The sequence below is a fragment of the Accipiter gentilis genome, chromosome 10, assembly GCF_929443795.1.
Source record: "Accipiter gentilis chromosome 10, bAccGen1.1, whole genome shotgun sequence".
Classification (NCBI taxonomy): domain Eukaryota; kingdom Metazoa; phylum Chordata; class Aves; order Accipitriformes; family Accipitridae; genus Astur; species Astur gentilis.
In genome coordinates this window covers 22,409,377-22,433,489 of record NC_064889.1, presented here as the reverse complement: position 1 = coordinate 22,433,489, position 24,113 = coordinate 22,409,377, and the positions used below count along the sequence as shown (strand labels likewise).

Genomic DNA, 24,113 nt, shown 5'->3' with positions numbered 1-24,113 from the left:
ATTATCTCTCTCTGTAGCACCCGTTGCTCTCAAACACTCTTGCTATAAGACTACACAAACTGCACTGTACGGAAAAACCTGGCAAGTTTAGAGAAGGCATAGAAACGCTTTCAGACCCTTTACAAGCACCCTCTGTAGATGTGTCAAACATCCTTCTTGCAAACGTGAAGACAAGCCTCAACAGCATTCAAAACTTACCTGGGACCTCACAAACAGCAGTCAGCAGCACTAGAGATCCCAGATGTGGAGGAAACAGCTGGAATTCTGATTTCTTCACTAGACAGCTGGAGATTTCCCAATAAAAGTCAACGCAGCTTTCGATCCCAACTTTTTGCTGTTCCAGCTGCACGTTGTGTATCCCTGGGGAATGCACTGGCTGAGGAATTCCTGGTAGCATGGTTCCATAAAGCAATGTATATATCTGATTCGTTTCTTATTATCATGGGATTAAATCACACGTTGAGCTTTACTTTGGCTAATAACATAAGTCAAGAAGTAGAATCATATAGAAGAGATTCAGTATGTCAGGGATATAGGAAAAGAACAAACTTTAGCCTTTCAATACTATTCCAGTTTCAAAGAACAGTATAATACCTTTGAGGTGGTGGTAGCCCCAACCAAAGCAGAGGGGAGAGACTAGAGCAAAGAGAATTTAAATGCTTCAGTCCAGGCTGTTTGGGGAAAGACACTGCAGAGCCTGTTCGCTTGTTTTCATCAGATCCATTACGTTTGCTTTCAAAGGTACAAAAGTTTTGTTATACACTATGGTAAAAAAAGTGTTTTGCCATATAAAATAAGTACACTTCCTTATCGCACACTTATACCAATATATGGAAAGATGGTATATTCTAAACACGTAATTTGTCAACAGCTTGTAAATCAGGTTTTTTTAAGTAGTAGCATTAGTCATTAATTGTTTTAAACTTAACAAGTGAACACTCAAACAGGAAATATGATACATAAACAGGAACAGTCTTTAACACAGCATTCAGTAAATACACCAGTCAAAGTCTGACCAGTCTGTTAGTAACCATCATCAACAGTTTTAAACACAACTGTTGGTTGTACAGCATATGTACTCCCAGTGATGTTTGTATAGTTTGCTACTGAACAGTAGAAAACAATTTTTTTTTTCCCTACTACCGTTTAGCAGTAGTGTCTTTAAATCTATTCTCCTTCCCCTCCAGATTTTTAGGGTCCAAAACCTTACTACAACTTTTGGTTGCACGTTACTCTCATGACTGAAACCAAATGCTTCCAGTTACCACTTGTGTGCCAGGAACATTCATATATATCCCTCTTATTCGACTTTTATTAGTAGTAAATGGACACCAAACAGATTCAACTGCAAAATATGACCTCTATTTGGTTCATTTTTGTATCTTAGTCAGTACATGAACTTGACGAGGAAAGGTGAAAATTTTAGAAAACCCTGAAGTGGCTGTACTGGAATGTAAGCACGGAAAACCCAACTACTCATAGCTAAGGATCAGTTTGTTCCCTCTTCTGAAGTCCAGCTCCAGAGTGAGTTTTATGCTCGTATTTACTGGTAAAAATCATGTTACAATTCATGAGACATCTGTAGTCCTATTTGTGGGGGCAAATTTGAGTATCAAACACATTACCAGAATCATGTGCACCGGAGAAAGGAAAAGGAGTAGAAGAGACAAACAAACATTAAGAGAAAATGTGTAAAGTGGTATTATGTTATTAAAACATTACATTAGAAATAAATAGAACATAAACAAACAAACAAAAAAAAAGGGTTGAACCAGGTTTAACTTTTTTTCTTTTAAATTTGAGTTGACCCAAAGCAAAAACTTACATCGCAAAGGAAGAACAAAATACATTATGATATTGGTAACAGTGTTGCATGGAAGCTAGACTTGTGGGCAGGTTGCCACGTCATTGGTGACTCTCAACAGATTTAACTGAGAAAGTTAGGATCCAATTTTTTTCATCTAGCCCAGGTCCACCCTGGTAAACACGCTAGGTACCCTCTCTTGCCTCTGGGTATTTATCTGATGAATTTGTCCAGATGTGTTCTCTTACGGTTGCCAACTACAGCCAGAAAACTGAATTTTCCACGCTATCCCAAGGAAGCCAGAGTTATTCCAAGTATGAGTGACAATGAATTTTTTAAAAAATAAAAAAAAACCCAAAACAAAGCAAAAAAAAACACTCAAGAGCTTTTCAAACTATCAAGTATTGTCTATAATGTAAATAGTTTAGAAATATGGTAATTAAATAATCTAAAAAACACTCTTACTCTGCTGTACATTTATAAACATAAATATTTACAAAAAAACTTTCTGCTTTGTTTTAAAGGATGAGGTTTGCAGTTTGTTAATGATCAGAGTCTTTTACTCATGTTGATTCTTTGGTGTATTTGCCAATTTTTTAAGGTTTATTAAAAGTGTTCAGCTGTGAATTTTAAGGTAACAGAACTAGGCTACATAACAAGTCTATATTATGCACTTCTCCTTCCACATTCTAGTCTGAATGAAAAACAAAGTTCAGTTTGTTCTTCAAAGTATTTTGTGCACAATATTTAAAATCATAAAAAGACCAAATTCCCCATTATTGAAATTTGGACAGGATTATCAATGAATGATCATACTTCACTCGCAGTCGAGCACATGTATAACTTAAGATAGAGAATGGGACTACTAGTAGGTTGAGACACACATGCGCTGCGGTGCTTTGCAGAATCAAGGTCAGAGAAACCAGCTACAAGCAATGGCTTAGAATCGTAAGAAAGGACAAGGGCTTCCCTCCACCTTGGAGCAGGGAGAGAGGATAGGATGAAAATTAATTTAAAAGAAAGGCTTTTTTACTGGCCTGAACTATAGGTGTGTTCCCTTTAGATGTCAGGTACTTAAAAGAAATAACCAAAAAACAAACCTCAAAGAATAAATAATGGAATTACACATTTCTTCATTAAATAGCATTCTTGTTACCAACAAAATCTTCCATAATTTTCTTCAGTCACAGCAACAGACGGAACAAATAATTTGCCTTAATATAGACTGCAACTAAAATATATTCTAGATTACCTTAGAAAATATTACTGTAAAAATTCAGTGGGGAAGGACATTGGTCTAGACCAACTTACAAATGTAGTGAACAATACTAAATATTTTTTTTAAAAAGAAAGCAATGTTAAGGTTCTGATCTCATGTCACAAAACTGAAGGTTCATGCTTAAAACCTGCCAGTCAATTCTTAACATCTGTCCTGTCTGAGTACTGGAGAGCTTAAAGATCGTAGCAGCTGATCTTTCTTGCTTCAATAGGAGCCAACAGACACCATCACACACACAAGCTCCCCCCCACACACACACTCTCAGGTTGTCCCTGCTACAATGCCACCACCACTACATACAACCTGGAGGAAGCACTATAAAGCTCTACTGCCTCGAGGTGACCACTGCATGGTGTAAAGGTCGGACGCACTTGCTCACTCACACTGCTGAGACATCAACTTTTGGTCACTGCTCAAGCAGGCTGGACTTGAACCAATACATGTTGGAGATAAAAAGGTTCAACATCCCATTACCAATCCTCTGAGCCATGAATCTCCAAAATCGCTTATTGTTTGGAAACCTGATGCAATGCCAAGCACAATAGGGAGAGATAATCCTCCTTGCTTGCTGTAGTTCTGGTGCATCCATTAGCGGTAATAAGGTTCGTGCTCAAGGAATTGCAGTGCAGGGTTATAAGACATTAAAAAGAACTAGCACAGTTAAATAATATGAGTATACCTGCTTCACCTTGCTTTTCATATTTTTAATATTAAATATTTTGAAAGTGACAGTGTTAAAAGCCACCACTGTTCCTTTCATCTCCCCGCTTCCATTGGTATAATTGGTACAAAAGTACTCCTGATATCAGAGAGGCTCTTCCAGAGCCAGTAGGATGGCAAAACAAAAAGTAGAGGACACTGGCAAGAACCTTATAATGACTCCATAATCCCTTGAAAATAAAGAGTGAAACAACTGCACATTTTGGCCCAATCTTTTTTTGATAGCAAGAACTCTTTTTTTTTTTTTTATGATCAGAAACAAAACTCTTTAACAGATCTTTTTAACACCTAGTATGAAAAACACATTCAGTAGCCGAATTTCAGTACTCCTTTCAGCTGTTCCTTTCAGATTAACTGCAAAATTTAAACTTTCAATATGAATGGGGCTATTCTTGTTTGAGCACATATAAAATGTGTCTTAATAACTTATGTGCACTTCCCACTCTCTAACCTGAAACAAACTGAATTCCAGAGCAATCAAAAAAAATCTATCACTGCTTTTAAAACAGAAGGGCTTGGCCAATTTCTTCTCTTTTTTTTTTTTTTTAAATGGACACAATTTGGCTGAGAACCCGTAGATAAAATTTCAACTGAAAGTGAAATAAAGCAGGTTATACATTCATGAAATTCAGGGAGTAATAACGAACAGCAACTGCTGCATTACTTTCGTAGTGTCACGTCAACACCACAGCAAGGCAGCAGTTCCTATTCTCACAAATAATGCACTGAGACTAAATGAGGAATAGTGTGGGGGGGAATCACACATAAAGGGAAAATACATCAGAAAGATTATTGCACAGGAGGCACTGTATGAGAAACAGAATACATTGGCTTAAAAAAAAAATCAATCTAAATTTGTTTACTCTTAAGTTAATGTAAAAAATACAGAGGCTATGCCTCTTTGTAGTGTACTGTCACTGTTAAAAATAGACTTACAAACAGCCGCCCATTTAACAGGGAATGTCAGGAAAGAAGAGGGCCTGAATTTTATGGGCATCCCAACTACAGTAATTAGGAAAAGAATAATATAAAAAGAGCCAATGTATAGACCCTCAAATTGAACAGGATAACTGCATTTTTTTCTTTAATTTCCAAATTATATTCATACAGTACCCTAAGACATGTTGATTATCAACTCTTCTCTCTACCCTGCAAAAACACATGCCCTGGCAGAGACAAGAGTCCCAATAGACAACAGGGCTCTGAAAGTCTTTCTATTGGTATCCTTTTGCAGGACTGCTGCCTTGATTTCCAAACTTTATTTTCTTGAATAATTGCTCAGCATGCCAATTCAAACCAACTGCTTCCCTTGAGAGGCTACCTTCCATCTCCACTGCAAGTCTGCACACTTAATGTGAAAATAAACAAACAAATAAAAAGCCAACAGCAATTTTTAAAATGTAATATTGTATAGAAAGCTTGGACCTTGTAAACTTGGACCAAGAAACCAAAAATTAAGACCTTCTAGCGTGTGGTATAAAAAACCCAAGGAAGTGTATATCTGCCTTCTGACTTCACAGAAAAAATCAGAATTTGCATAGGATATACTTTGTGCAAGGCAACAAGCCTCTTCAGTATCTGGAATATAACTAATCTTGCTCAGAGTTCTTCTCTTCATGGATATCAGATATCATCAAATTTGTGTTTTAAGTAGTCTTTCATGACCTTGGCAATGGGTAGTTCATCAAGTAGTTTTAGGTTTTGAAGGCCTATACACTGACGGATTTTAATTCGGCATAGATCTTGCAAGTTTCTGGGCTGTCCTGAAAAGACAAAAGGAACACATAAAAGTAAAATGATCACATTTTAAACATACTTTAAGAGATCATTTACTTAGTAAAATCACAGATATCTGCTGTTTTCTAAGAGGCAGAGGGAAGGGAAAAATTACAAGAGAAAAAGGGTGGAAGTTAATACCTTTCTAATGAACAAGAATTCCATGAAATCAAAGGATGAATCCTAAAAACATTTTTACATACACATAATTTTACTGATGCCAGTGTAAAGTGACATTATCCACGTGAGGATTCCCACAAGGTGGCAACACATGTTTAAGCATTGTAGAACAGCATAACTCCTCCATTTCACTTTTTGTGGACTTTTTTTCTATCCTTGTAACACCTGGGGAAAACAACCCCCTCAGTCTCACTTCTTTTCAAATATTAAGACAAAACCTTCTACATTCAACTGTAAAGGACTAGGTAGTTTCCTTAGAGGGTAAGGCTTTTATAAAAGTTATTCTAGGATCATGTGGCAGAGTTAAAGATTGTTTTTTCCCTTCTAACGAAAAGACTAAGCCTTTAGGCTTTGCATACAGTCACAACCTCGTCAAACAGAAAGAGATGAAAATATAAGTTAACTACTGTCCACTGAGGAAAAGATTTGCTGACATCACATGAACTTCACAATTTCTGGCAAGGATTTTCCAAAATAATCAGTTCCCTTTCAAACTCATTCTTAACAGGAAACTATTTGAAGTTAAACACCTTGAAAAACAGTCCCCCATGCAACATAACATAGGAAAGATTAATCTAGCCCTGTATCTGAATGGACCCAGCAATGGATCCCAAGGAAGAAAGAGAGAGAAAAAGAGCAGAACAACAGACATTGAGAAATCCTGTCCCAATATACCCTTCTAGCTTTCAGCACTGGTGCCTTTGGGCCTTCCTAAACCAGAGATTGCACACAGATCTATGTCTTTAATAGCTGTGAATGGCCTGCCCTTTGTAAATCTGTCTAATGTTTTTGAACCCATTCATACTTTCAGTATCCAAAACATCCTGTGGCAACAAATTTCACAATATAATTAGGCATTGGCTGGAAAACTACAAAGTGCTTTTATTTATTTTAGATCTGCTTCCTGGTCACTTCATTGCATGCCTACCATTCTTTGAGTTACCAAAAAAAAATAATGAATAATTGTTCTCACGCCAGTCATGATTTTACATACCTTTATATTAATCTCCGGCCTCCACTCATGCTCGGTACCTTTCTCCAAAGCTGAAGACTCTATTTAATAACCTCCCACCACAGGAACTACTCCAAAACTCTGACCAAACTAGCTGCCTGCCTTGGTGCTTTTTCCTCATTCTGCTCTATCTTTTTTGAAATTATCCCAATAATACATTGAAGCTGTGCTAATCAACATTCTGATCATCGACTTAACTGTGTCATGGCCTGAAAAAAAAAAAAAAAGAAAAAAGAAAAAAGAAAAAAAGGCTTACACAGTTATGGCACCCGATGGCTGTCTGAGTCAAAATACTCGGCACCATGAACAATGTAGGTGCTTGTGCTAGTATCAAGATAATCTGTCACCAACAGAGCAACTTACCACAGTCTTTTATTATCTGTATAATCGTTAATGCTAAAAGACAGTGCTTGCTTTTGCAAAGAAAGGCATGGCGATTTTATAGAGCTGACTGCTTGAATCAATCATTTCTTAAAAAAGCAGTACAAAACAACAAAAGCGACTTTAAATAACTTAGATGAACATTTCCAATTAGCTTTCCTGAGCTGCCACCAATTATGCAGGACATTTTTGAAAGAGGAAATGCCTTCTGTATGGGGCTCGATGCAGGCAGGCTTTACGGTGGACAGTAGGATGCTCTCAGCTCACCGGGCACAAACCTGTTCAGAGGAGACAGGAGGGTTTTTCTCACCCAAGCTAGCCCCAGAGCTGGCTCCGGAGCCCATCCCTTCTTCCATCCTCCTCCTAGTTCAGCAACAAACCTTCTATCAGCTAAACAGACATTGACATTATGAGTTTATTAGACTTTCCTGGTAAGCACAGAGTAAAGAGATTATGAAACTATTTTGTGTTTTCTACTTTGGGCATTTTGTACATGGTATCAGTTACCCTTTATAGCAAGTTGCTCCTTTTCTCCCCTCTGCGTGGGTTTTTCTATAGAAATGGGCTGACAGACAGGTATACACTGGGATTTATGTTAAGCACTAAAATTATCTGAGGTAAGCTAGCAGAAGTAATGCATGAAAACAGTTTTAAAGAAATTAGATCTGAAATTAAAGAACAGGAAATTTTGAGTTTCCTTCATATAAGTTTAAAATACTTTTATTATACTTATCACCACAGTATCTAAATGTCAATTTATTTTTAATTAAATCCTTCGCCATGACTCAGAACACAGATCATTAGTTACTTTGTCCACTGGTAGTTTCTTCTTAGCAATTTTTTTGTTTTCCACCTGAAGGAATGAATTTATACAACTTGGACAACAGCTGAATGATCAAGCTTCAGGGAAAGAAAGTTACTTTTGGTAAGAAACCAAGCAGAGGAATCTTTATGGTGATAAAGAAATAGTTCTAATGCTTTAAATGTGAATGAAAACACAGTTCAGAAAGGATGCACCTTTTCAAAATTTGACTGCAAACAGCAGTGTTAGAGGATATAGAGGACTACAGATCTACATGTGTATTTTCTGTAGTAGAGTACACAATACAGCTATGAGACACTGATTTCTGGTTTCAGAAATGAATGCCTTTTAATTAACATCCTACGGGTTTTTTGAAAACAAAATGGAACAGACAAAATACCCAGAAGAAATTGGTCATCAGTTAATTAAAAAAGACCTGATTATCAAATGTATGACATTTTCCCCTGATAAGCCTAAAAACATTTCCTGGGAATGTGTTAACAATGGACATTTCCAGTGTTAAGCACCAGTTGCTACATCTAGTGGCTGTTAGTGTCTTAGGTCACGCCTTGCAAATTCCAGGGTTATTAATGCATTTGTGATTTATTAGAAACGGTGTCTAGAACACTTACTCATTCTTGGTTGCATCTGAATGAAAAAGAAAAAAAAAATAAAGGATTACAGACCGATGTCAGTGAACCTTGGTTTGGCAAATGAAAAATGTTATTAGTAATTTGGCAAAGTAAGACAAGTTAAATGATGAATAAAGTTCTGTTTCAAAATGATTAGGAAGTAGCAACTTTGGTTATATCCTGCATCACAAGTTTAGAAAGTTATTTAGGCAAATGAGCTAGAAAGGAATAGAGTTAAAAAAGCAAGAAACAAAAAACCCCCACAAACATAAAACATAAGATTGACCTAATTACCACTATCATGCAAAATAGTGACAAAAAACTACTGATCATCTTAAAAGAAAAAACCCAACACATCCCTCATCCGGTCTCAAAGGGACACCTTGATGATGGCAGTGCTGTTATTCTGGAGCCGCCGGGTTACTGTTAGGCTGTTACACAACCCAAGTTACCATCACGGCAGCAAACACCTGCCGCTGTTGTAGAGCTGAAGGTTTGCTAACGTGTTCACAGGAAAAAGTTAGATAGTTCAGTTGATTTATTTTGCAAGCTTTATAGCAATAATCAAATAAATTAGAAGTATTAATTACAGGAAATATATGTTAGTTCACCTTTTGTCTTCCACAGCTTGTGCTATGTGCTGTAATGGAAAGCAGAAATCCCCACCAATGCAATTCTTGTGTATAGCTTCCCAAACATGACAGAAAAGTTTCTTCCAAACAGAAGAAATGTATAACATAGGGTTATAAAATAAAGAGGAATTGCTTTTTGATTTTTTTCTCTCTGGTGGCAGCAGACTTTGGTATGTATAAAATTTAAACATTTTCCTAACTCAGTTCTTCAACTGCTAATAAAGTTAAAGTTCCTGAGCTTTTTTTCCCCCCCCTCCTTAAATAATGAATAATTGTTTTACTTAGATAATGAAATAAGCATTTTCTATTAATAGATTGGCCATCTCTGGTAAAGCAAGGGAAAAAAAAAAAAGCATGTTTTAACAGCAAGAAATTATTACAATGAATCCTGAATTTCCACTCAATACTCCATTCCTTTCCATTCTGCAGTTTCAAGATTTTTCTGCTATTCTATCTGGGAGTTTGCTGTTCTAGCCCAGAGACAGGCAAAACTTACATTTAGGATTTACTAGCTATACAAAGAACTGTATGTCATCATTACAACTGCTCCACAGCTTATGCATTTAGACCTGTGTCTGCCTGTTTTTCCTATGCAGACCATGCTCCCCAAGAAATAAAACACCAACTTGCCTAACAAGTCTATATTTAAGGATCATTAAGGTGTAATATTAGACCTACTACCTCTGACAACACTGATTTTTAGGGACTCTCACCCAGTTTTGAACAAAAGTGTTGTAAAGGTGGAAAGGACGAATTCCTATCAGTCTCCTCCACTGAAGATAAAAGAGCACCTGCGCAAAGCAAAAGAATCATGAATTGACCTTAACCTGTTCTGTTACCCAAGAGAAAACTTGGGACTAACTAAAATTAATATGGTTGTAGGCAGCAAGAAGATCCTCTATGATATATTGTTCTATCTACAACAACAACAAAAAAAAGGACTTTTAAAAGGAAACAATCAGTGTCATTGGTTTGAAGTGGATAGGCAGTTTCTGAAGAAGTCAAAAAATGAAAAATAACATCTGTGACATATTTCAGAAGCCGCCCACAGTTCTCTCTGCAATATTACTACATTCCTGTAGGAAAAAGCTTACAGTGGTATTTCTCAAACTGAGCCTCTGACTCCCCTGGGAATTGTGAAAGGCTGAAAACAGTAGCAAGGAACCATTTGGTAGTTTCTTTTTAGCTACAAAGGAAACTCAAAAATAAGTTTTGTGAAACATTAAAAAAAAAAGTTGAAACCAGGCTGACGTATGGCTGGCAGCAGCTCAGTTCCTCTAGATTATCAGAATAAGTATTTATATCCGTAGTTAGTTATCAAATCCATCCCTTAATTCACAACTATGAAGGAACTCAGCTACAGCCAGCAATCAAATTTAGTTATGATTCTGTTGGCTTATTGGGGGGGGCGATTAAAAAAGGTAAAGGAACTTATCAACTGGAAAGTCTCACCCACCAGCCAAGAAACACACTGATGAAGATGCACAAACAGGATCATACTGAGAGGACGTGATCACCTAGTAAATGGCTGTTGCTGAGCTGAACAGGAATTCAGCCGCTCATTGCCATAGGAGTAGGTCTAACAGTTTAGGAAATACATTGTCTTGTACTCTGCAAAAAACAGCAGCAGAATAACTAGAGAGGATGTTTGGTTTTCCAGCATTCAAAATGCCAGAAAAAGCTAGTATCAAGAACCTATAGGTCTGAAATACATTAATGTAAGACATGCAGGGCTGAATTTAGAGAGAAAGAGAATTACAGAGTGTTCACTGAGAAAGTGAACAAACTCCTTGAACCAGTATCTAGCGCAACAGCTCAAAGAGAGAGCTTTTAATTCTTTTGAACTGGATATCATACAAGTTACTTTAAAAGTTCTAGTTTAATTTTGCGTTCAGAATGGCTCTGTTAGAATACTTGACACTGAAGTATGTTTTCATTGCTTTTTTGGTGTACTTCGCAATGAAATTCAGATTTGAATATGCTTGTATAAGATTTTTTTTCTTTTCTTAATATTTTGTAACATTTCTATAAATTCAGTCTTACTGAAACTGCTATGGAAATTTTGGTAAGAATTTCGATACCATAATGTTTATCTATTTTTAGGAGAGAGTAAGTAAAGTGCTCTGAACACAAAGACAGGCTTAAGATGCATTGTCACACTATTTTTACACCGTAACAGAGTACAGCATAGGTGTGCAAATGGCAGCGGGGAGGTGGCTGTACCTTACATGCCACATGTAAAAATATGTAGTTTTTAAATTTTTTTTATTTTTTTTTTTTTTACATAGGCCTCTTCAAAAAAACTCTTCCAAAGTATACATCTGTATATAGCTATACAAAAGCAATTCAACTGCTTAATGTAAAGAGTCAACTGCACTCCAAGTTAGTAGCTACGTTTTTCAGTATCACACTAGGCAATTCTGAGTTGAGAGTTAAACAATTATTTGAAAGGTACATTCCCCCTTTCTAGAAAGAAAAAAAAATGGGCTGTCTTTATAAAGGTATCAAAAACTATACTGGTTTTTAACAAATAGGTACCTGTAATATGCAGAAAGCAATCATGATTCAGAAAGTATTTGTTTATCACCGATCCAGCTAAAATGAAAACTATAAAATAACCCTCTTACCCTAGTTCCCTGCGTAACTCTGGATGACAAAGCAGACCATTCATTAGCGCAAGATTTCCAGCAGCACCCAAGGAAGCAAGCAGTCAAAGCCTGCAATTCCAGTAAAGTTCTTTTATGTTATAACAAACATGAAGATACTCTTTCCTTTGCAATTATCCACGTAATAAAATATGTAGAAATCTACTTAATTCACTATGACACTTCTGTATTCATAAAACTTTAAACTATGCAGAGATCCTTTCTAAAATGTTCTTCCAGGAAAAAAAAAAAAATCTTAGTGAAAAGTTATGTTTATTTAGCAAAGGGATAGAGACAAAGAATGTATAAGGATTTCCTTAACAGGACTTTTGCCTAAGTTGTTCTGCACATTTACAGTGCTATATAAATCTAAAGACAAAATTACACTCTCTAGTCAAAGCCAAAGATTTGCCCTTTGAAAAATTAAAAAAAAAAAAAAAAAAAAAAAAAAAAAAAAAAAGGAATGCAGATGAAATATTTGTAGTTTAATTCATTTGGTGACTTTTAGATCTTGTTCCAGATCTGAAATTAGTTCTTTGATACCTGTTAACATACATGCCATATTACGCTATGTGGCCATATCCATTTACTTAGCTATTTGCCTCGACACAGACAAGCAACTTGCACAGCTAGTCATAGACTCTCTTGTCTGCTGCATTAACTGAACAGTGATTAAATTAAATGAGAGCTATGGGGAGGGGGAACGGTTCAAGCTTTTTTTATTCCCCTTTTTGAGATCATAATTGAATTTCTAGTATCTTAAAGTTTATTTAAACCTTTAAGTATTTTTCCAGTACTTGAACTTTTCCCTACCTCCAGCATTCTCTTTCTAAGTTTTAATATTCTCAAATCCCATTCAACTTCCTCCTTCTTGGAATTATTCTAGGAGCAAAGGAATCTACCTGTAACCAGGAAGACTATCAGACCTTCAGGGTCAAAACCGAAAATCCAGTATCTTCTTGCAGACTTCTCAGGGCCAATAACAAGTATTTCTGAGAGCCTGGTTTCTTGCCTGTTATTCACAACTGGGGACCTGCGCTAAAGGCTGCAATTATTACTGATTACAACATCTACCAAAACAAAAAGAAATTCACATATGTTTTCTGAGGAACTGAAACTGTACAAATATGTTTTCAGAGTATTTAAAAAAATAGCTACTTACATCTTACATGTAGACTGCTAAATAGTATCCTATCTATATGAAGCATGCAACCACTTTCACTTGAAGACATAGATGGGTTTGATAATTTTCATAATTCATATATATTAATCTTTAAACTTAAAATTTTTAATCTACTGCAAAAGTAAAAATTAATTCCTGTTTTACTATCCAATATACTCTTCAAAACTTCAGATGCACATATAAAACTTACAGCTATGGATTTCTGTATTAAGCATTTAGTATAATGTTCACATAAACAAACTAGAAATTCCCATTAAGCCCTATGACCAATACACTGTTACCAAACATAAGAGATAATTTCAGGAAGACTTACTTCCACTACAAGAATTCTCTAGAAGTTTTGTAATTTTTTCTTCTAGTAAATACATATTGCAATAGACTCAGAAACAATTCTTCTGCAAAGCACTACAGCATGAGATCTCAACGATTCCCTGTACACAGTCTGATCTAATTGGGAACTCCGCTACCAAAATCCCAGCTCACTCTTTATCCATTTCATCTCTCCTACACCACCTTATTAAAGTGAAAACTGTGGAAGACAGTGTTTGGGTATTTATAATAATGGCAGCAGAGTCGGTTTATAGCTGTTTTGTAGACATATATTCATAATAATTTTGCTCAGAAGCACAAAGCTGAACTGTTTTTGTCAGCACTAGTCCTCCCTGCTTTCCCAGTTCTCCATCATCACAAATCTGGGACAGTTCCAACACTGTTACATTGGCCACAAATGTAAGCTACTTTTTTTTGTAGCAGAATTTACTTCTCACTTAACATTAAACCCTTAAGGTAAGGAATCTGCAAACTAAAAGTAAGTTACAGTACTGGTTTCCAACTTTCTGAATTAGTCTTTAAACATTGAGGAAACACTGAAGCAGTCTAAGCCTTCATGTTTACTGATACATCCTAGGACTGTGAAAGATTGTAAGTCTGGATATTATATCATCTACTAATAACCCTGACGGTGCTCCTATAGAGTGAGAGACTCCCAAAAAGGAAACCAGAAAGAAATGCGTTTGAATGAGAAGGGGCAGACAAATTAAAACAAAAACTATTAGTTGCTTATATTTCTTATTATCAACTTCCACCTTTCCAAAAATTCTCTTTGGATTTCAGACATGAGCAAAAATAACAACACAAATCATGAAGACAAAAATGAAATTCCAAATGCTTATTTGTGTCAGCAACTGACAACAGATCTCAGCTGATTCACCCCCAGCCCACACTAAATTTCAGTTTCTTTGTAGAGTATATAGGTTGCTTAATTCTCATTAAAAAATACCACATCCAAAAAAATAAAAGGAACTGTAGGGCAAAGAAAGCATATATGAACTACCCCATCCTCTGTAGTGCAAAGATCATCCTAGTTAGAGGATAATTTCTTAGGCCATCTTAACATGTTTGAATTGGCAAACTCGTGCTAATTACTAATCAGCAATTCCTAAATGCTTTAGGCAATACTATAATTACAAAACACTATTATAGCATTCCATGTTCAATGAGAGAGGAAGAGAAAACTTTCAGTAGATCTAGTACACCAAAAATTGATAATCAAAAGTGACCAGAATATTAGGAGCCTAATACTCTTTTTAAATATCAAAAGTCATGATGAATTAAAATCTCTTTCATATTTCAAAGACATAAACAAAATCAAATCAAAGCTACACAGCACATGAAACCCCTTTAAGTTGCACGAATGAACTATGTCATTTTGTTGTCTGGTGTAGTGAAGAGAAGGAGAAAGAATGCGGGAGAGCAGAAAGCAGCAAAAGCTCTTTTCTGCCCTAGTCATAGTGCCAGATGAAAAAGCCATCAATTGCAGTGTATTTGCATGGCAATTAACAAAAAAGCAAAAGACACTAAAAAAACTAAACCAACAAAACAAACCCCAAACCCCCAAACATCTTATGTGCTAAGGCCATTAATAAAAATGAGATTTTACAGTTCACTTTTTAAAAATGAATGCTTCCTGTAGATACTTAAACAAAACTAATTTATATTAAGTATACTTAACATTAGCACCTTTGCTGAGTAAGAGATTCCCAGTATCACAATCCCTTCACCTTCCCAGAAATTTTCTAGTGCATTTAAATAGCATCAAGGGGCAGAGAGGAAGCATTTTTTTCTGGGGCTAAATTCAAAGAAGGCTTTTAGAGGACATTGTGTCCTGTGATTAACTTCTCTTACATACATACTTGTCACTTCTTGTAAGAAATCCAGACAGGGTCGGCTACTTCCAGAAATACTTATTGAAACAGCCAGTGGGGTCTGTCCTTCATAGTTCCTTGTGTTAGTGTCTGCTCCGTAATTATATAACATTTGTGCACAAAGCACATCATCTCTAAGAGCAGACAAGTGTAAGGGTGTCTGTCCATCTTCCAATCGACCCAAGTTTGTATCCGCCCCTCTCTGAAGGAACATTCGGCAGTAAGAGTGATTGCTTTTGATCACAGCGTATCGTAACAGGAAACCATTTTGAATGTCGATGTTGGCATTGTGATCCAGAAGGATTTTCACACAGCTTGACCTCTCTCGGATAATGGCCAGCTGAAGCGGTGTAGTACCTTTATCACTGAGCGGATCAACCTCAGCCTTGAACTCCAACAGGAGTCTGACAAATGAGTCTCTGCCATAGTGGGCTGCTACATGGAGGGGAGTCCAACCATCGTTGCTTTTTGCATTAATAATGTCACTTCTATATTCAGACTCCAACATCAAGCGTGCAATCCTCGCTCGGCCATGCATGGCTGCATAATGCAGAGCAGTGAAGCCTCCAATTAAGTCCTTAACTGTGGGATCAGCTGAAGTTAAAATAAAATTAAAAAATAATTAGAAGGCATTACAGTAATCCGGTGCTGCAAAAAAATAATCAAACGGTTGAAAGTTAGTCTTCTCAGGCATAGCAAGACAGGATTTTTTTGTACTTCAACCTAATTCTTGCTTTCATGAACATGCTATTTTTAAGAAAAAGTTAAATTGTATTTAAGAAAGAGTTACACAAAAATCCACTTTTTCTTTCATATACATATGTTTCCATCTGACAAATAGTTTTCCACATCTTCCTAGCACTCTTAGCCTAATTACTCAAATCTCTCTGTCCATCCAGTTTTCCTCCAGCTCTACAATATTACATTTCTTTCTCAATGTTCAACTTTTTTATTTTCCCTTGTGTTGCTTCTTGGTCTTAAAAAGAAGCATGTGTAGAAACATCTGCTGTCCCAAATTGCGGATGTTTTGTGGTCTGGCAACATTGTATTGTTTTTAGGGTGTAATACTGTATTAGGTAAAATGTTTCTCTGTGGTCTGCAGGATTTCCAAAGCATGTAGGATATATGTTATTTTAAATTATCTTGATAAAATCTTTTTTTTTATAGATGATGAATCTGTTCTGAATTTATAGTTTTACAAAAATTTAAGATTTTACAAAAATGTAAGCATCCACTTGCGGAAGGAGTCAGGAAAAATGTTAGTGCAGAATACAAGTGCTTACACAGATTCCCCCCCCCCCCCCCCCCCCAAACACAGCACAAAAACTCAGTCTGATTTATGAATTTAAAAATTAATCAAATCAATTTACTTAACTTCCCCAGGACACCCAAACTTGTAAAGCAAGTCACTATTCCTGTATACCAAATTAATTACCAAAGGAAAGGTGTCTTCCTCGTTATCACTTCTCAGCTACAGAACAAGCCAGGCTGTGAGGTTTCTCCTTCCACCATCCATGGATGCTAAAAGGTACAAACTACAGCTTGGAAATTTGAGGCTCCTTCCTAACCTAAGTGTCCTAGCTGGTAACCAGAGATACTATCTGCACAAGATACTGGCCTTAAGTTGACATGTTTTCAATACTCCTGTGTATCTATCCAAACAACTGCTGGGGTCTGTCCTTCACAGTTGCTTGTGGTGTTGTCTGCTCTGTAATCATACATTTGTGCACAAAGCACATCATCTATAAGAGCAGACAAGCCTAGGGGTGTCTGGCCACCTTCTACAACCTTGACAGCCTGTCCTTGCATCCTGGCACATTGAATTCTTTATAATTTCCTCATCTATACATACTGTATTTAGAAGAAAAGTAGTAGGGAGGGGGGGAAGGGGGTGGTAAGAACAGGACATTGTGACCACGCAGGTTTACAACAAACTTGGCTGAAGGCTATTAACACCCACTGCTTATAGATATTGCTCAAGAGGAGCACTTGCTCTCCAGTACCGCATAGAGAGGGCAGAGTTTTCTGCTTAGTTGCCATCAGACTCAAACAGGAGAGGGGAAGAAGGTGGGAGATGCTAATTTGCATCTCAAAATTCAGACCTGCTTTAAGTTAAGCTCACAATATGATATAAATTACAAGCTAGTTTAGTCTGAACACATCTGAACACACAAAGGTGCTAACACAGAACAACAGAAATAAGCTTTCCAATACGGACCTCCTGTGACCATATCCAGATAACACACCAAGATAGATATCATACCAAAATAAAAGGACAAGAAAGAGCACATAATACAGCTACAAAAGTGATCCAACAACTTTAAGGATTTTTAAAAATGTGAAGACTGAGGGGAGGAAAACAAACAAACAAACTCCAACATACAAATTAATGCAGCCTGAATACACAGAGAAATAAAATGCGAGAACTGTCTCTAGTGTATAGAAAAGCAACGTAGAAATAACAAGAGAAAGATTAAGGAAAGTTTAGTCCCTTAGTAGTGACAGCCTTCCTAGTCTTCTGTGAAAAACGTAAGTTTCAGTGCTTTGTAAAGTTACACTAACCTGAGTTAAAGTAATTGACAAAGCATCCATAGGTTAGCACGAAAATAAAGTTAGTGACTGAATAGGGGGTTCCTAACCTGCACTATGATGATGTCCAAAATATAGCAAAGAATCAGTACAACCCACAAAGTCATTAAAGACAAAGATACTATTTCAAAATGATGTTTGCTGCTCCCAGAGGCTCTTTCTTCACACTGCTCAGACTATTCTAGATTATCTCCTGACTGGCAATAAATAAAGAGAGTAGCATAAGCATAAGAATTAAGATGCCGGGGATGACACATTCTGAGAGGCAGAATCTGGGAGAAAGATGGACATAATGGAAAGAAGACAGCAGCAGCCAGGGCCATGTTCCACAAAAATGTTTAAAAAAAAAAAAAATTTCACGTTGTGCCTTCTCTCTTCCATGCTACATAAGGCATGCAAGTCAATCATTTCTACCCCCCGACTGAGGTGCAGGATACTGCCACTAGCCTGTTTAGTCTATGCTATTTCCAAATTCAATCAGATATGCCCCAACTTTTGTGTGTGCATGTATATGCATTTTTATAGAAGTTGTTGTAATCCAAACCCAACAATTTACTTGCAACGTAAGGATGCCCTTTACCTATGGTTTTAAGTATCTTTCCATGCTTTCCCTACTCCCAAAATTTCATTGCTTTTGACCACTAAAGTGAACCAAAAAAATACTAAGTCATGCAAGAGAAGTGTCTCAACAAGAATAGGAAAAACAGCTTCTCAGTTAGGCAACCAACACAAACAACTAACTTTCCAAAAGTAAACCTGATAGCAAAACCTCACGATAAAAATATTGTAATTCCCATCAAGATTACAGGCTTTTAGTGAACTAATAGTACCAGTCTCCCCCTTGATTGGGGAAACAATTTTAACAAGACCAAAATGTCTGTTGCTATTCAGTCAATGTTTTGCTGCCATCTCCTGGAAAACATTTGAACTTCACAAGGGCTTCTAGCAGAAGTGGGACCTGCATTATGTTGCACCCAATTTCCATCCATTCAGCCCGTGTTAGTAAAAGTAATGCTACAAAGCTGATGTTGCCTTAAGAACTTGGGTTGTTGTGGGGTTTTTTGTTTGCCTTTTAAAAGGTTTCAGTATTGGTATCATGCTGTAAAGTAACTCTCTCCCTCCGGAACACAAGCAAGGTAGAAATTAACTGGGAATTCTTCTCAGCTTACCTTTCAGAATCTGCAGAGGTATAAGAAAAAAAAACGTACCTAGTACAAGTGTATTTAACTAGGAACGGATGAAGCCAGCACTTGCCAGAATTTATCTTGTCCCCATCCTGACTGTCAAAAAATTATTTCTTTTCAAGCTTCCCATTAATTTGGAGAGAGCAGAATCTAGAAACATGAACAGCTGCATTTGGTCACTTCGAATGTTCTTAAATATAAGGCAGAATACAATGGCATAAACCCTGAAGTGCTGATCAAGGGTACCAAATTACTGCAATCGAGCTCACTTGAGATTGAAAATTTGCAACACAATGTTATTCAGTTATTTTATTTCATGTTAAAGTTGGGCACCTAAGCTAGTCATTTAAACTCTACTAATGAAACTCTTTACTAATACTGTAATCTAGAGGATATATAGATTCCCAAGAGTCTAATATTTTACAGTTTCAATTCACAACTCAGTGGGACAGTTTCCCTACTTTCTTGACACCTTCATTAGGTCACTCTACCACAGTCTAATTTGGGAAGCCAAGAAAGCAATGCTTCTGGCTTCATAAAGTACTTTTATTTCAAGCTTACTTCCCCCAACTAGGGCTTAATTCTGACCAGGACGTTTAGAAACATGGCTACATATAGCTCCTGTTTTGAATTTTCTAGGACGACATTGATACAAAAAGACCTCCAGGAAAGCTTTCCTGTGCAGACACAGAAACACTTTATGAGCTGCTTTAGGGAGATGAGCATTTGGCATTCTCTAGTTTCTCCCAGATTCTGTGTGACCTTACTAAAATTTAGATACCTTGCAACCAAGATTAAAACCAAATAAATACTTCTGTTTGGCTACTTTTTTCTGTTACTCTTCAATTTCTAGGAGCTTTAGTGAATCATTTCTTCACTTTAATGTAAGTAACCAGAAACCATCCCGCTCAATTAGTATTGAGAAGATACTGCCAAGGGACAGTTAATAACTGCACACTTTCAAGACTTTAGCTTGTTGCAAAGTTAAGAGTGGTAGTCGGAGATTAATAAAACCTAGTTCTTGTCCAGTGTTGAACTGTCTCTATATGTCATTTTGAAAACTAAAAAAAGTACACTAAAGGGAAAAAAAAAGCTTGTTACATAAAAATCCGAGATTACTGAAAACTACACTCCCCAACACTTTTGTGTTGCTTTCCTGTTGAGCTTTGACTCTACAGTTTCTACGGATGGAAAGAGCTGGGTTCTTAGCATCTTCACTTTATTAACGTGAGACAAATACACTAACAAAGTCATATTCATTATTTTTCATGAAAACTAAGTTTCTCCATGGTTCTGATCAACTTTCTGCATTTCATCACTTGCTAAAGAATATTTATTATCTGACCTATTACCTCTGCATCTAGTTGGTATTTCTGCTGGCTTCATCCCTTAGTCTGGACTGTTGGTTTTTTTATGCATTTCCCCTATCTGTGTCTCCTTGCTCAGCAGATAATAAAAAGCTTCCTCTTGTTCCACCACCTCCACTCAAATCAGCCAATCTGTATGCACAACACTGTCTTCTGGCTCTTTTCTTTGCTGGTAAGCAAATATGGAAGAGAAGAAAAAAGCAAAAAGCAGGAGGCAGCCAGGTCATGACTCCCATAAGAAGCTACCTTTTATTTCCAGGTCAGCGACCAGATTCCTTCTGAGCCTCCATTAGCCAAAATCCATCTCCATCCCACTACCATGCAAGACTACAACAGTAGTCTTCCAGCATCTCAGATCTGAGGCACAGCACCTATTCTCAGCAACAGTCTAGTGTGGTTTGCTCATTCCTGTACTATGAAAATATTTCCAGCTCTGCTGAGCTTCATCACCCTTATAGACAGCCACAACTATCACCAGTTGCCCCTTCCTTCCCACTAACATCTCAGTTCCCTCTTTCCTCCAGAAGTCCATCCACTCCCTCACTACCTTCTTTATTACCAATATCTACAGTCAGTTCAATACCCTGTTTACCACAAGATTCACACCAGAAAATGACTTTTCCCTTCACCCCAGTATCTTTTTAGTCCACAGGGATTAAGAGCCAACCTCAAAATAATTCACTTCTTGAGAGGGAGAAAGGTGGAGACTATGTGAAGAAAGGTAGACACAAACCTCTCACTAATGAGGCAGGCACGATTAACTTGGCTTTTAAGAGTCAGCTCACTCACTGCTTAATAGCTCATTTGTGACATTATTATGTTTTAAATACTCATTATCTTTCATGCCTCTGTTTTGAGGGAAAACAAGGGAAGGCACAAAACAGTGCCAATTTTCTGAAGGGAGGCTCAGCTACAGGAAAGCTGCCGTAGATGACTAACCCTCACACTATTTGTTACTCAACTTTCTAGTCTTGGTGATTAAACACTATACTGCTTCCAGAACAAGGGTGTTTCATTACAGGCAGTTTTCACAAGGCATCAGATTCAGCTGGTACTTTGTGTAGGAAAGAGTAACAACAAAAATAAAAACGAAATACTGCATCAGCATCTATTCAATATCAAAACCTATACAATGAAAATACATAGGAATACATAAGGGTTTTTTTCTTCAGATCATCTTCAAGTTTACAGAGCTAAACCCAACATATTTCGAGACTTACAGCCTAAAAATTTTGAATTATCAAACTGAAGGCTTGATATTATCCACATACATCACATTTAAAAAGTAGAATTTATTTATTAGAGCAATTTAGTAGCTTTCCCCCCCTTCCAATAAGGACATGAGGGTTTGCCAATATTATGTGGTTAGAATCTGTAGTAGATATATCAATAGGGTCCAGTTGTTTAGGCTGTATTTCACTACTGCTCTTAAGGAACATACCACTAATAGTGCAAATACCACAGCCTATTAATGCCATTGAATTTTAAGGGTGATCCATACATCTGACAAATAATGTGACATACATAAGGGGTCCATATGGCCTCAGATATGTAAAGCATCAAAAAGATAATTTCAGTTTCCTTGGGACTGAAAACATCTTAGTTCTAATTCATTTGATAAGAACAGCGCTAGAATAGAGAATTCTGTTCTTTAAGAGCACTAATCGGAATGTGGCAAACATCTACTGATTTTTATTTTTCCTCTCCAGTATCACATTAAAAGATTAAGACTATCCATTTCTAAAACTTTAGGTGGCCTTGAAAGAAGATATAGCAAAAAGAAATTCTGACCGTACCATTTGACTGGTAATAATTATCACCCAAGTGAGTATATCACTTAAACCGAGAAAACTCAATCAGTTCCTTAAATAAAGCTTCACTACAGATGGATGCAGGAGAGGTGTACACTCAACTGGACTAGCTGACACCAAAGTCCTTGCACAAAGAGTACTCTTTTCATAAAGTTTAGCAGACTCTGTTAAAGCCTACACAGAAACTTAATCTTTAATGCAACTTGTTAACTTGCTTGAGAATTATGAAACAAACTTCACTAGGATTTCAATTCAAGGACCCGCCTTCCTCTAATAATACCCCCTAACAGAGAAGAAAAGCCTATAGGGAGTGCTGTGAGTGCATTTAATTTTATAATCAGTCCTTCTGCCCTATGAATATTCTTTTAACAATTCTTAGGCAATTCGGGGGGGAAGTACTAAGATATTAAGATATAAAGCTATTAACTCATTCACAAAGTATGCACCAGAAGTAAACAGAGATGAAGTACTACTCCAAGTAAAGAAAAAAAACCCAAACAAAACCCAGTAGTAGTCTTGATACCTACTGGAAAGTAGTATCAGTGCTGGAAAGCCCTACAATCCAAATTGGGATAGAAAGCTGTATACCATCTTGGGTATCAAGATTTTTCTCTCCAGGCAACTCACCTCCATGTTCAAGAAAAACACGGACACATCTCTCTTTCCCTCTTGCTGCAGAGAAATGAAGCAAGGTCCAGCCATTGGCATCTCGACCATTTGGAGAATATCCTTGCTCCAGCATCTTGCGCACGGTGTGAACATCGCCAGCAGCAACTGCAGCCTGAATCTGCAACTCTTCCTGTAGTTCAGGGTTTCTCCGACAGTGATGGTGTAACATCCTAGCTGAATCTGGCTTTTACAGAAGCGTCATGAGGTCATACTAGTCACCTTGAATCAATATAAAGCATGAATAAATTAGGATTGGGACCAGGAAAGAGACATCTAGAAAAAAGTCAGTACTAATGAAAAGCAATGGTAAGATTTACTCTCTGTATGCAGAGCAAAGCGATCTTACATATAGGATAAAAACCAGTCTCACTGTGCTAGCAAAGTCATAGTACATGGTTCACATCACTGAACTGCAGAAAAAAAGGACAGAAGTTATAAATAGTAAACATTTAAAAATCACAACATGGTTAATATCACTATTCCCAGAGATACTGGTTAAATAGATGATCTAAACTGTTGCATGAAACAGCAGCGCATTGCTACAGCAACTGAACTATGATATTATTTTTTTTTTCCTAGAAATGTATCACCTCTAAGCTTCAGTGAAGATATTTTCATCTTACTAATGTAATCTTTTCGTGTGACCTACTGCACGTGAATATTAGTAACACTAATGTTCAAACTGAAAACTTTAATTTTCTTTTTCTCCCTTCCTATTTTTTTTTTTAAATTAAAGTCTACTGTCTGTATTTTGGCTTGTGGACCTCTTTATTAGTACACAAAGACTGCAAAGACCTTCCATATTCCAAAAATCACAGACAAAGATGATAATATACAAGACCTGAAAACATTTAAGTGCAGTTAATGTAGTCCTGTCAAACACCATGAGAACATATACCAGAACAATTCAATTTATAATTACCTTGATACAGTGTATGAGAGCTGGGCCAAAAGGCTATCTAAAATAGCCATTGTAAAAGAGCCTAGATACAATCACACATTGGGAAAGAACACATAACTATACTCCATGCTCTGTTTGAAAAGTACTCATCTGTACTTCTACTTGCTACCCAGCTGGGGACAAGAAAAAAAATACAGGTACTTAGGGATTCTTCCACGGTACACAAAGTCTGTTAAGTGTTTACATTTTCACATACATTGTGTATCATATCCCATTAACAGGTATTCCTAGAATGGAAAGGAGTATCAGAAGAAAGAGAATAAAAGCAGGGTATAAGAAAGG

General features: G+C 36.8%; 1 protein-coding gene across 12 annotated transcripts in view; it reads right to left on the bottom strand.

Annotated features, from left to right (window-relative positions):
- Nucleotides 1-459: 459 nt before the first annotated feature.
- ASB7 (ankyrin repeat and SOCS box containing 7) overlaps nucleotides 460-24,113 on the bottom strand; it is a 32,441-nt gene continuing 8,787 nt past the window's right edge. For 3 of the 12 annotated variants that reach the window (XM_049811718.1, XM_049811717.1, XM_049811719.1), the window contains 3 exons: nucleotides 22,829-23,089; nucleotides 15,239-15,844; nucleotides 460-5,566 (listed from right to left, as the gene is read on the bottom strand). In XM_049811718.1, the coding sequence (XP_049667675.1) occupies nucleotides 5,427-5,566; nucleotides 15,239-15,844; nucleotides 22,829-23,039 (957 nt within the window). In that variant the 5' untranslated portion in view covers nucleotides 23,040-23,089 and the 3' untranslated portion in view covers nucleotides 460-5,426. The other 9 variants (XR_007507434.1, XR_007507431.1, XM_049811720.1 and 6 more) reach the window with 9 other exon arrangements.